A 14250-nucleotide genomic window follows, 5' to 3' on the forward strand; every position below is an offset into this window, starting at 1 on the left:
TGACTCAGTTACACCAGCTCTGTCAGGAGGAATGGGCCAAAACTCACCTAACTTATTGTGGGAAGCTTGTGGAAGGCTATCTGAAACATTTGACCCAAGTTTAAATTGTTTAAGGCAATGCTACCAAATACTAATTGTGTATGTAAACTTCTGACCCACTGGGAATGTGATGAAAGAAATAAAAGCCAAAATAAATAATTCTCTCTACTATTCTGACATTTCACATTCTTAAAATAAAGTTGTGATCCTAACTCACCTAAGACAGGGAATTTTTACTAGGATTAATTGTCAGGAGTTGTGAAAAACTGAATTTAAATGTATTTGGCTAAGGTGTATGTAAACTTCCGACTTCACCTGTATTAGCAACTTTTCTGACAATGTAACAACCCTAACCCATCCCCCAAAGCAAATTATCCCACTGAGTTCCTGCGTTTTCTACACATCAGTTTGTCTTATTGAACATACCCTAATATGGGCTCTTAACATTTGGCATTCATAATACTGAAATCCTACTTTTGGAAGCTAAGAACCTGGTGCACAAACAGGGATGGTCTGAACAAAATAATGGATTTATCGAGTAGTATCAAATAAACAACACTTGTATATTAAATTGAGCCTCCATTACCCAGGTCCACCATAGTGATGGATGATGGAATTAGGAAATATAGACTGCGTCTGATCACCCAGATGGTATACGATTTATTAATTTCTTTACAATAGGTAACAAATCCACAGACGGTCCATAAAAGCGTCCAGCCTGCCCCATCCTGTCCACTCCGCTTCTGACAGAGAAACAGAGCACAGATGGGGGAGAGGGGGCAGCGGTGGTGGTTTTAATTGGCTTTGGCGCGGAGCTGCGCCCTCTTGCCTGTGACTGCCTGGAAACCTGCCTTGATGCTGGCGACGGAACAACGGGAGTGGCAGGTCTCGCACTGTAGGAAGTAGAGTCGTGTGTCCTTCTGGAGGATGGTGTCGGGGGAGCGACATGTATGGCACGTCACATACTCCTCTAAAAAGGGGATAGAAAAACTTGGATGAGATTGGGAAGTGTTGGCATCTGGTTTGAATTAACCATATGCTGTGAAGTCAGGTGATTGATTGGTTGAAATTGCTAACCGGCTTTTTGTACTGCGGTGATAAGTCCGTTTTATGCAATAATATTGCACTGATTTAACTGTTGTGGAAATAGCGCGGTAATTGGTCAAATTTGCAAACCCTCGAACAGTATGTACAGAATTGTATATTTTGCAAAAAATCCTAGAGGAACAGCTCACAACCAAGCAGGTCTAGCAAATTGCAAAGTCGGACCCCTACCATTTTAAACAAAAAATGTTAAGTACAGTAGATTATCGGCAACCTCTCATTTGCACTGATTAACTGAAATCAGAATTAAAATCACGAGTTCAGTGATGCGTACAAAGGTAGGACAATTGTCAACACGAGCACTTACTAATATATCTCCGTAAGACATTCTCTATCTGTTTCTGCTGGAATCTTCCTTTGATGATGAGCTGATTAGTTCCGTCTATAGAGCCACTGTTGCAATAAAAATAGTTTCAGCCATAAATTCATATCCTCCATACACAATCATGTTCAAAAACATTTTTATTTTTTTAAACATAGCAGATAAATGCTTTTCTTCACTTGCTGACCAAAATCTTACCTTGTTCCAAGCTCAGCCAACAAGAAGGCCAGGAGATGTTTAGGCTGCCGATGCAACCTGTCAAGAAAAATTACAGTAAGAGGACTAATGACGCAAAATAATGTGACTCAACAAGGGAGACTAAGTCATTAAACCTCAACATCTCTAAAAACGCCAACAGCGCATCTCATGGTATTCTCACAGTTTGCAGATGTCGGTGAAGTTGACGAAGGATGACTTCTTGGTGCCCACTCGGACCACCTGGGGAGGCTTCATGACAAACTTCCGCTTCTCCCCAGCCACCATGTCAGGATTCTTCTCCCGCATGATTTGAAAGACACGATTCAGCAGCTACAAGGGAGGGAGATGAATCAGCCTGGATTGGAGAATGAAATACTTGGGAAACACCACTGAAAGACATTAGCTTCAATAAGATTGGACCAATAATTCTCAAATGAAGATGTGACTAAACATTTCTTTATTTAAGGTCATGATGACCTGACATCTTGTCGAACATCTTAGGTCTCTGATGAAAATGCCTAGTGTAATATACTCTGGTGTAATATTCCTCTAAAATCCTCTTGACCCACAGACTCAGATTGTACCTCGTCATACGTGTAGTCTCTCTCGGAGCCCGCCCACGTAGGGCCCAACTGTGTGCTGCTGAACGTGATGTCGTCAGTGTTCTTTCCATCGTCGTCTTCCTGGGCTTTAAACCACAAGGTACGAGAAAAGGCCAAATGTCAGTTTGCACTCATTTAACGTATTATGGCTTGCAACATTTATCCAGCCTGTGAATTCAGTACACTCACCGTCCTCTTTGATTTCCATGTCGTCATCCATGTCGAAATTCACAGCCTTGGGCTTCCTTTTCTTTTTTCCTAGTTCTAACATCAAGTCGCCCTCTCCGTTGGTTTCAGAGGGCTCGGTCTCAATTTTCAGCTCCTGTGTATGGACAGTTGGATTAGTCATTTGGATACACACTAAACGCAGAGGTTCATTTTTTTTAATAATAATCCCATGACCGAAACTCAAGTCCATCTCAGATCGATTGTAAGGGGCCAAGTTAACCCCCACATTCATGTAAAGAATGTAAAGAGGATCATTTTGTACATGTATTAAAGTTTGACCAACTCCATCCTCCTTGCTTAGGGGGTCCTTCCAGAAACATTTTTATATAGGACTGAGCTCAGTTCTGGTGACTTTTTAAAGGGACATTTACCCTAAAATGAATGACAAAATTATGCTGACCCAATCTAAAATATAATTTCCACCTCCAGAAATGGGCCCAATAACATACTTTTGAAAATTGTGTTATTATTTTAACATATTGGTCCATGCATTCAGTGTATTCAGAAAATATTCAAACCCCATGACTTCGTCCACATTGTTACTTTACAGCCTTATTCTAAAATGGATTAAATACAACCATTTCCTCAATCTACACAGAACGCCCCATAATGACAAAGTGAAAGCAGGTTTTTAGAAATGGTAGCAACTTTATCTTAAATTACATTCAGACCCTTTGCTATGAGACTCAAAATTGAGCTCAGGTGCATCCTTTTTTCATTGATCATCCTTGAGATGTTTCTACAACTTGATTGGAGTCCACCTGTGGTAAATTCAAATGATTGGACATGATTTGGAAAGGCACACACCCGTGTATAAAAAGGTCCCACAGTTGACAGTGCGTGTCAGAGAACAAAAAACAAGCCATGAGGTTGAAGGAATTGTCCGTAGACCTCCGAGACAGGATTGTGTCGAGGCACAGATCTGGGGAAGGGTACTAAAAACAAAGTTTGGACCATTGAAAGTCCAGGGACACAGTGGCCTCCATCATTGTTAAATGGAAGAAGTTTGGACTCCTCCTAGAGCTGGCCGCCCAGCCAATCTGAGCAGGAAGGTGACCAAGAACCCAATGGTTACTGACAGAGCTCTAGAGTTTCTCTGTGGAGATGGGAGAACCTTCCAGAAGGACAACCATTTCTGCAGCACTCCCACCAATATGGCCTTTATGGTAGAGTGGCCAGACGGAAGCCACTCCTCAGTAAAAGGCACATGACATCCCACTTGGGGTTCCCCAAAAGGCACCTAAAGACTCAGACATCTCTGGACAGACATGAAAATAGTGCAGCGACCCCCCCCCCCCCCATCCAACCTGACAGAGCTTGAGAGGATGTACAGAGAATGGGAGAAACTCACCAAATACAGGTGAGCCAAGCTTGTAGCATCATACCCAAGAAGACTTAAGGCTGTAATCACTGCCAAAAGCGCTTCAACAAAGTACTGAGTAAAAGGTCTGAATACTTAGTGGAAAGAAAAAGTATGTGAACCCTTTGGAATTACCTGGATAAATTGGTCATCAAATTTGATCTGATCTTCATCTAAGTCATAACAATAGACAGTGTGCTTAAACTAATAACACAGATCATTGTATTTCTTGCCTATATTGAATACATCATTTAAACAGTGTAGGTTGGAAAAAGTATGTGAACCCCTAGGCTAATGACTTCTCCAAAAGCTAATTGGAGTCATGAGTCAGCTAACCTGGAGTCCAATCAATGAGAAGAGATTAGAGATGTTGGTTAGAGCTGCATTGTCCTATAAGAAACACTCACAAAATTTGAGTTTGCTATTCACAAGAAGCATTGCCTGATGTGAACCATGCATCAAACAAGAGATCTCAGAAGACCTAAGAATTGTTACCTTGCATAAATCTGGAAAGGGTTACTAAAGTATCTAAAAGCCTTGATGTTCATCAGTCTATGGTAAGACAAATTGTTTAATAAATGGAGAAAGTTCAGCACTGTTGCTACTCTCCCTGGGAGTGGCTGTCCTGCAAAGATGACTGCAAGAGCACAGTGCAGAATGCTCAATGAGGTTAAGAAGAATCCTAGTGTCAGCTAAAGACTTACAGAAATATCTGGAACATGCTACCATCTCTGACGAGTCTACGATACGTAAAACACTAAACAAGAATGGTGTTCATGGGAGGACACCACGGAAGAAGCCACTTCTGTCCAAAAAAACATTGCTGCATGTCTGAAGTTAGCAAAAGTGCAACTGGATGTTCCCAAGCGCTACGGTCAAAATATTCTGTGGACAGATGAAGCTACAGTTGAGTTGTTTGGAAGGAACACACAACACTATGTGTGGAGGGAGAAAATAAATCACAGCACAAAATGAATTCCCAAGTTATTCAAGACATTTTGCAGGAGAATGTTAGGCTGTCTGCCAATTGAAGCTCAACAGAAGTTGGGTGATGCAAAAGGACAACGACCCAAAACACATTAGTAAATCATCACCGGAAGAAAATATTCCTTCTGGAGTGGCCCAGTCAGAGTCCTGACCTCAACCCGACTGAGATTCTGTGGCATGACTGATCCTACAGAAAACGTTTGGTTGAGGTTATTGTTGCCGAAGGAGGGTCAACCAGTTTTTAAATCCAAGGGTTCACATACTTTTCCCACCCTGCACTGTGAATGTTTACACAGTGAGTTCATGAAAACATATAATTGTTCGAGTTATTAGTTTAAGCAGACCGTTTGTCTTGTTGTGAACTAGATGAAGATCAGATCAAATTTCATAACCAATTTATGCAGAAATCCAGGTATTTCTAAAGGGTTCACATACTTTTGCCACTGTACGTACATTTGTTTATTTTGAATACATTCCCCCCCAAAAAACATGTTTTTGCTATGTCATTATGGGGTATTGTGTGTAGATTGAGGGGATAAAAAAACAATTTTAGAATAAGGCTGTAATGTAGCAAAATGTGGAATGCACTGTATAGCCTATGCATGATGCATATTATCAGATGTGCTATTAGCATTATCACCTGTAGCCCAACTGATGAAGCATAGTGGCTATAAAATGTACATAGACTGAAGCATTGGGTTTGTGCATCTACCCCTTTGGACAACATCCCGATTGTTAGTATGAATAATTATTGTCTCATAAAAAAAAATATATAATTTGGTTGAATCATTTGTCTCTATTACAAAAATGTCATTGCACCTGTAAGAGCTCTGTTGCTCAGCTGTGCCTAAACAATGCTTGAAACTCGCATTTGTAAAAAAAGACTCCACGCACAATTGAATGAGTACAGACATGAATGTGGTAGCAATGTAAAACAGGGATCGCCCTCTTTTTTTATTTTTGCAAAGGCCAAAACTGCTTTCAAACATTTTTTCCCACGACTGCATTAGAATTGTTGTGCATTGACTGCTTGTCAGAATACATGTTTCCCTCCTACTGCTCTCAGATCTTCAACGTGCATTGAGAAAAAGATTTATCTGGCCTAGAACACACAAGCCAACTATGTAAATAGGTAAACTATTCTACCATGGGGTTGTCTGATTTTGTTTTAATAACATTACATGGCAAAAACAATGGAAAGATGCATCCTGAGGGATAGAAGTACTGGCTTTGAATGACTTTGCCAGAAGCTACGGTAGGCTACACACCGCTGTGAGTTGAGTGCTGCTGATGTGCGCATGATAAAAAAATGTATTCCCTTCATCTGAACACTGGTCTGTGATCAAAAATCATGCATGCCAGTTCAGTGCACACAGCGTAACCAGCGAAAATAACATTTGAGAATATATTTTGTAGAACCGATTCGGTCTGCATTGGGCTGTCATGTCCAAACCCCCAGAGATATTTTAGTGCGGATCGATCTCAAAAACGACCTCTCCAGAAACCCTATGACTGAAATCCGTCGCAGGAGAAATGTAACATGTCAAGCCACAACACAGAAAGTCATTCACTGTACACTGAGTGTACAAAAACTTTAGGAACACCTTCCTAATATTGAGGTGCACCCCCTTTTGCCCTCAGAACAGCCTCAATTGGACACTACAAGGTGTCAGAAGTGTTGAACAGGGATGTTGGCCCATGTTGACTCCAATGCTTCCCACAGTTGGGTCAAGTTGGCTCGATGTCCGTTGGGTAATAGATAGGGTTGGGCGGTATCCAGATTTTCATATCGTCATACTGTCCGCTCACCACGGGATACGGTATTACCAGTTTAGTTCAAAAGGGGGTGCCAAAAACACAAAACCACAAGGGTGTTCATTAGCAAAATGCAAAACAGTGAATTTTAAATGGAGGCTGCAAGCTAAATATTCTAACGAGTGCTAACGCTAAAGAAAATAAGCGAATTGCAAAGACAGGCAATCCTGCTCATAAAGTTATGCATATGTATGTATGTATGTATGTTATTTAACTAGGCGAGTTAGTTAATTTATGGCTGCAGGGGCAGTATTGAGTAGCTTGGATGAAAGGTGCCCAGAGTAAATGGCCTGCTCCTCAGTCGTAGTTGCTAATATATGCATATTATTAGTAGTATTGGATAGAAAACACTGAAGTTTCTAAAACGGTTTGAATTATGTCTTTGAGTATAACAGAACTCATATGGCGGGCAAAAACCAGAGAAAAATTCCAAACAGGAAGTGGAAATTCTGAGGCTGGTCCCTTTTCAACCAAGCTCCCATTAAAATCACAACGGAGAATTAGTCACGTCTGCCATGAGGTGACCATTCTTTGACCATGCGTGTTCACATGAGTGAGCTCTGTTCCATCGCTCATCTGAAGTCAATGTAATTCTCCGGTTGGAACGTTATTCAAGATTTATGTTAAAAACATTCTAAAGATTGATTCAATACATCGTTTGACATGTTTCTACTGACTGTTATGGAACTTTTGGACATTTCGTCAGGTTTTAGTGAACGCGCTTCCCTGATGTTAGATTTGTATACCAAACATGCTACAAAAATAGCTATTTGGACAAATGATGGACATTACCGAAAAAAACAAAACATTTCTTGTGGAAGTGGGAGTCCTGGGAGTGCATTCCGACGAAGATCAGCAAAGGTAAGTGAAGATTTATAATGCTTTTTGAGTTTTGTTGACTGCACAATTTGGGCGGGTAACTGTATGGCTTGCTTTTGTGACTGAACGCTGTTTTCAGATTATTGAATATTGTGTTTTGCCGTAAAGCTTTTTGAAATCTGACACAGCGGTTGCATTAAGAACAAGTGTATCTTTAATTCTATGTAAAACATGTATCTTTCATCAAATTTATGATGAGTTTCTGTTATTTGACGTGGCTCTCTGCAATTTCTCCGGATATTTGAGGCATTTCTGAACGTGGCGCCAACGTAAATGGAGGCTTTTGGATATAAATATGAACTTAATCGAACAAGACATATGTATTGTGTAACATGAAGTCCTATGACTGTCATCTGATGAAGATCAAAGGTTAGTGATTCATTTTATCTCTATTTGTGCTTTTTGTGACTCCTCTCTTTGGCTGGAAAATGGCAGAATGTTTCTTTGAGTTGGTGGTGACCTAACAATCGTTTGTGGTGCTTTCGCTGAAAAGCCTATTTGAAATCAGACACTTTGATGGGATTAACAACAAGATTACCTTTAAAATGGTATAAGATACATGTATGTTTGATTATGAGAATGTTTGAATTTGGCGCCCTGCACTTTCACTGGATGTTGTCATATCGATCCCGTTAACGGGATTGCAGCCATAAGAAGTTTTAAGAACAAATTCTTATTTACAATGGCGGCCTAGGAACAGTGGGTTAACTGCCTTGTTCAGGGGCAGAATGACAGATTTTTACCTTGTCAGCTCGGGGACTTGATCTAGCAACCTTTCGCTTACTAGCCCAACACTTTAACCACTCGTCGACCTGCCGCCCCAAGATAGCAGTGGTAGCTGTACAGATAACTACTCCAAAGGTCTTTGACTTCTCAAACACAGTAGAGTTCTAACACAATATGATACCCTGTCACCTTATTAATTCAGACACTTAGATAGCAAGTTAAACTAGGGGTTGTGTTAACGCGTAATTCTACGGTTTTCACACAGGAAAAAAAGTTTAAATATCTTGCTGCGTTTTGTAAACATAGATAAGCCAAATAGAGTTGCACTTCTGTTGTCATCTGATGAAAAGTAAGATATTTTATGCAAATGTGTTGCAGTGATGTACGTTCTGTGAAGGAAAACTATAGTTGCACCTCCCTGATCGCTCTATTGAAGCAAAAACACTTGCTTTCAATATAAAAAGTCACCCGTGTCAATACGCAGCTGGACTCACCTGCTCCCGCTTTCTCTCGTTGTCTTGTTGACAAACAAACATGTAACTGGCTCAACTGTGCTGGGGAACTAAGTAAGCTTCACAATGTAAAATAACGCGACAGGGGGAATAAGAACGCAATGTGCTTCATCCCCTAATGCATTACACAAGTTGCATGCAGGTATTTACTTCAAAAACATCTACAAATATGTATTGAAAAACTTAAAAGAAATAGTTTAAACGGTATTGAAAAACCACTGCGTGGCTATTTACGCCCAAGCCCAGTGGTGGACCATTCTTGATACACACGGGAAACTGAGTGTGAAAACCCCATCAGCGTTTCAGTTCTTGACACAAACCGGTGCTCATTGTATTTTGTCTTGACCATTCACCCCTAATGGCACACGCATACATTCCATGTCTCAATTGTCTCAAGGCTTAAAATCTTTCCTAACCCGTCTTCCCCTTCTATTACCTGTCTCGTCCCCTTCATCAACACTGATTGAAGTGGATTGACTTAATAACAAGTGGCATCAATAAAGGATCATGGCTTTTACCTGGACTCCCCACGTCAGTCTATATCTTAATGTTTTGTACAGTCCGTGTATAATTAAAACGGCTACAAATGCAAGGATCCATCTTATCCCCATCTATGAGACATATCCACCAACTACAAGGTTGACAGGAATCCATTTTGTAGAAAAGTCAAACATTCCCATAATTGAATAGACACTTATGAAAACATGCTCAAATAAAGTCAACATACACGCTAAGGCCCACTGGCCAGCTATCTGGGCACTGAACCCAAAACGTACCTTTATTCCCTCCTCTACATCATTGTCAAATGTCTTTGGCTTTTTCTTTTTCTTCTTCTTCTGGTTGAAGAAGTTTAAGTCATCCAGGTCGTCAGAGATTTCTGGCAAACATACCAAGATCAAAAAGTCTTACTTACAAAAGGTCTTATAAGTCAGACACATGCAAATCCACCTTTTTTAGTTTATGTTAAGGCACCCGAGGGCCCTGCTACTTCCTCACCTTTCCTCCTTCCGTCATCCTCGTCAAAGTCCACCTCTCTGTCCTCGCCTCCATCCACCTCCACCTCCTTTGCTTCTGGCTGTGGAGCATCCTCACTGGCACCGTCCCCTCCTTCTTCATCTAGCATGAAAGGCTTCTTCTTCTTTTTCTTCTTCTTGGACATGTTGGGATCAAATATCATCTGCAAGGCACAAATGGAACGTGTTACGAATGGCTGACCCCTATGACGGTGTCAGCATTCATCTTGAAAATATAGCTAACTTGCTTCGTCCCGCAACGAGCGATTGCTTACTAAACCTAATCTATTTGGTTACGCCAAAATAATGTTTCCAGTCAACAGAGGCATACCCCAATATCTCTAGGAACAACACTTATCATTCGTTGGGTTGAATGTAGAGGTCTAACGATTATGATTTTTCAACAGCCATACCGATTATTGGAGGACTAAAAAAAGCCGATACCGATTAAAAATCGGCCAATATTTTTTTATATATATATTTGTAATAATGACAATTTGAACAATACTGAATGAACAATGAACACTTATTTTAACCTAATATAATACATCGATAAAATCTATTTAGTCTCAATGACACATGTTCAATTTGGTTTAAATAATGCAAAAACGGAAAGTAAAAGTACAATATGTGCCATGTAAAAAAGCTAACGTTTAAGATCCTTGCTCAGAACATATGAAAGCCGGTGGTTCCTTTTAACATGACTTTTCAATATTCCCAGTTAAGAAGTTTTAGGTTGTAGTTATAAGAATTATGACGTGTCGACTATCTCTCTAGACCATTTGTAATTCATATACCTTTGACCATTGGATGTTCTTATAGGCACTAGTATTGCCAGCCTAATCTCGGGAGTTGATAGGCTTGAAGTCATAAACAGCACTGTGCTCAAGCATTGCTAAGAGCTGCTGGCAAACACAGTAAAGTGCTGTTTGAATTAATGCTCACGAGCCTGCTGCTGCCTACCACCGCTCAGTCAGACTGCTCTATCAAATATCAAATCATAATTATAATAAAAACACAGAAATACGAGCCTTTGGTCATTAATATGGTCAAATCCGGAAACTATCATTTCGAAAACAAAACGTTTATTCTTTCAGTGAAATACAGAACCGTTCCGTATTTTATCGAACGGGCGAATGGGCAGGGCATCACTAACATCTTGAAGCTGAGCCATTTGCTCATGCTCTGCAGTAACATAACTGACTAAGATCATAACATGTCAGATTTTTTTTTTTTTTTTTTCACCTTTATTTAACCAGGTAGGCTAGTTGAGAACAAGTTCTCATTTGCAACTGCGACCTGGCCAAGATAAAGCATAGCAGTGTGAACAGACAACAACACAGAGTTACACATGGAGTAAACAATAAACAAGTCAATAACATGGTAGAAAAAAAAGAGAATCTATATACAATGTGTGCAAAAGGCATGAGATAGGCAATAAATCAAGTAATTACAATTTAGCAGATTAACACTGGAGTGATAAATCATCAGATGATCATGTGCAAGAAGAGATACTGGTGTGCAAAAGAGCAGAAAAGTAAATAAATAAAAGCAGTATGGGGGTGAGGTAGGTAAATTGGGTGGGTAGTTTACAGATGGACTATGTACAGCTGCAGCGATCGGTTAGCTGCTCGGATAGCAGATTTTTAAAGTTGTTGAGGGAGATAAAAGTCTCCAACTTCAGAGATTTTTGCAATTCGTTCCAGTCGCAGGCAGCAGAGAACTGGAAGGAAAGGCGTCCAAATGAGGTTTTGGCTTTAGGGATGATCAGTGAGATACACCTGCTGGAGCGCGTGGTACGGGTGGGTGTAGCCATCGTGACCAGTGAACTGAGATAAGGCGGCACTTTACCTAGCATAGCCTTGTAGATGACCTGGAGCCAGTGGGTCTGACGACGAACATGTAGCGAGGGCCAGCCGACTAGGGCATACAGGTCGCAGTGGTGGGTCGGATAAGGTGCTTTAGTAACAAAACGGATGGCACTGTGATAAACTGCATCCAGAAATGCGACAACTTTTTTTTTTTACTTAACAAGGCAAGTCAATGAAGAATAAATTATTATTTACAATGATGGCAACACAATGAAGACGACACTGGGCCAATTGTGCACAGACCTATGGGACTCCCAATCACGGCCGGATGTGATACAGCCTGGATTCGAACCAGGGACTGTAGTGACACCTTTTGGACTGAGATGCAGTGCCTTAGACCACCACTCGGGAGCCCAAATATAAGACAGGAGGGATTTTTTTTACATAAAAAGAATGTTCCTTTAGTTTAGAGTGATGAAAAGTAGCTAACAGCTCTCTCATGTCTACTCACTGGGCAGAGCAGCCCCAGCTAAGCCGTTGTTTAAGATACTCATAGCTGCCATGAGCAGAGCGATCTGTGTGCAGGGAGCAATGACCAAAAGAAAAGAACAGCTAATGGATTTACTAACGCAGGAAGTTATTCCTGATTTCGGGTAGGGCCGGGCCTTAAATTTGATAGAATCAAATCGGGCCTGGTATAGGGCCTTAACGTCGGGGGCATGGGTAGGGCTCTAATGTGGCCTTCGCTATCAAATAAGCGTTTAAAACATTTATCCAGGGTCTCCCATTTTCCGCCTGTAGAAGTTGGAGTTTACATGGTAGTTTACTCTCTTGGACCGTGAGGTCTAGAATGGACTACAATGGCAGCCCACAGGTGGGGGAAAAATGTGAGACCCTGGGTAAAAACATGTTTCAAACGCTTTTTCGATATCAAAGGACACATTCATTCAACCCAACGAATTGTAACTATTGTTCATAGAGATAATGGATGTGCCTCAGGCTCTGTTGACAGGAAACGTTAGTTTAGGTTTGGATGATCAAGGACGCTGGGCTGCGAAGCTTCCGCATAAACATCTGTAAAATGGCTCGTTACAGGAAAAAGCAAACTAGCTGGGCAACGTAACTACCAGGGACGAAGCACTAACCTAACAGAACACACAATCAAAAACTATCGTTAGATAGCGAACGTTAAATAGGTACTGCATTGACAACCACCAAACAGTCAGCACAATATCTAAATTGAATCGGACACGTTCGCACAATGACAAATAGTTAGCTATAGTACATATCTAGGGTTTTATTGACAATTTTAAGGAGATGAAGCAGCTATCTAACCAGCAATAACATGGGGTGGCTAACGTTAGACCATAGCTAGCTGCCTCATTCTCACACGTGTGTAGGCCATAATTATGTTTCTCATAAACACGATTTACAATGGTAAAATTGGATTAGTTACCTCGTCGTCTCCCGACATGTTTCCAGACTATGTTGTGTCAGATAACGATTTAAATCCGTTGCAGTATATGTTTTAATCACCCAAACCACTGGTCAGTTTCGGGTTTCTTGCATCAGCTACCGAGCAGTAATGTGTGCGCATGCGCAAATGTTATTTATTCCATGCCCAGGTGTAGGGGAAAGGTCTAGTGGGAAATGTAGTTTTTTTGTGCTCCGGCAAACTATTATAGTCCAGTGTACACAACTCAACATTCAGGTCAAAAACATCCGGGAAGGTGGAACATTGATGTTCTTATTTTGGACATGTATTAAAGTCTCACATAGGAACAAAGCACATCAAGTTGGAGACTTTTATCTCCCTCAACAACTTTAAAAATCTGCTATCCGAGCAGCTAACCGATCGCTGCAGCTGTACATAGTCCATCTGTAAACTACCCACCCAATTTACCTACCTCACCCCCATACTGCTTTTATTTATTTACTTTTCTGCTCTTTTGCACACCAGTATCTCTTCTTGCACATGATCATCTGATGATTTATCACTCCAGTGTTAATCTGCTAAATTGTAATTATTCGATTTATTGCCTACCTCATGCCTTTTGCACACATTGTATATAGATTCTCTTTTTCCTACCATGTTATTGACTTGTTTATTGTTTACTCCATGTGTAACTCTGTGTTGTTGTCTGTTCACACTGCTATGCTTTATCTTGGCCAGGTCGCAGTTGCAAATGAGAACTTGTTCTCAACTAGCCTACCTGGTTAAATAAAGGTGAAATAAAAAATAAAATAAAAATCATCATGGGACTTCGTGGTCTTGCTTGATTTTGGGCGTCAGGAGACTGAAAGCGATCTGCCATTATGATATAAAGCCAGTTTATTCTGTTGTCGACCATGAAAACAAATACATTTAATTTGAAACTTTCCCACAATGACTATACAAGGTCTTAAAATAACAATATTTTGCTCATAAGTGCCACATTGTTGTCCTTATTTTGGGCCTGTATTCACTTAATAGTCTGACAGAGCATCAAAGCATATCGTCATGGGACCTCGTGCACTTGCTTGATTTTGGGCACCAGGAGACTGAAAGCAATAATTATATCTGGAAACAAAATGTGCAAATCCGAGACTAAGGGGATTTTTATTTAACAAATGTACCTCCCTGTAGGGATGTCATATATTGTCTTCCATGCCCC

At 40.6% G+C, this 14250-nt stretch overlaps 1 protein-coding gene across 2 annotated transcripts; it reads right to left on the reverse strand.

Moving 5' to 3' along the window:
* Positions 1-674: 674 nt before the first annotated feature.
* On the reverse strand, positions 675-13201 carry LOC129814822 (eukaryotic translation initiation factor 2 subunit 2-like). 2 transcript variants are annotated; one of them, XM_055867883.1, is made up of 10 exons: positions 13053-13201; positions 11637-11744; positions 9769-9949; positions 9549-9649; positions 2455-2587; positions 2248-2351; positions 1845-1993; positions 1664-1720; positions 1451-1536; positions 675-1009 (listed from the first exon to the last, which is right to left on the reverse strand). In XM_055867883.1, exons 3-10 carry the CDS (start codon positions 9947-9949, stop codon positions 834-836), a joined length of 987 nt encoding a protein of 328 aa, XP_055723858.1. In that variant the 5' UTR covers positions 11637-11744; positions 13053-13201; the 3' UTR covers positions 675-833. The 2 variants fall into 2 exon arrangements, with proteins under 2 accessions (XP_055723858.1, XP_055723857.1); XM_055867882.1 differs by lacking the exon at positions 11637-11744.
* Between the last annotated feature and the right edge of the window lie 1049 nt (positions 13202-14250).

Source organism: Salvelinus fontinalis, chromosome 18 (assembly GCF_029448725.1).
Source record: "Salvelinus fontinalis isolate EN_2023a chromosome 18, ASM2944872v1, whole genome shotgun sequence".
Classification (NCBI taxonomy): Eukaryota; Metazoa; Chordata; class Actinopteri; order Salmoniformes; family Salmonidae; genus Salvelinus; species Salvelinus fontinalis.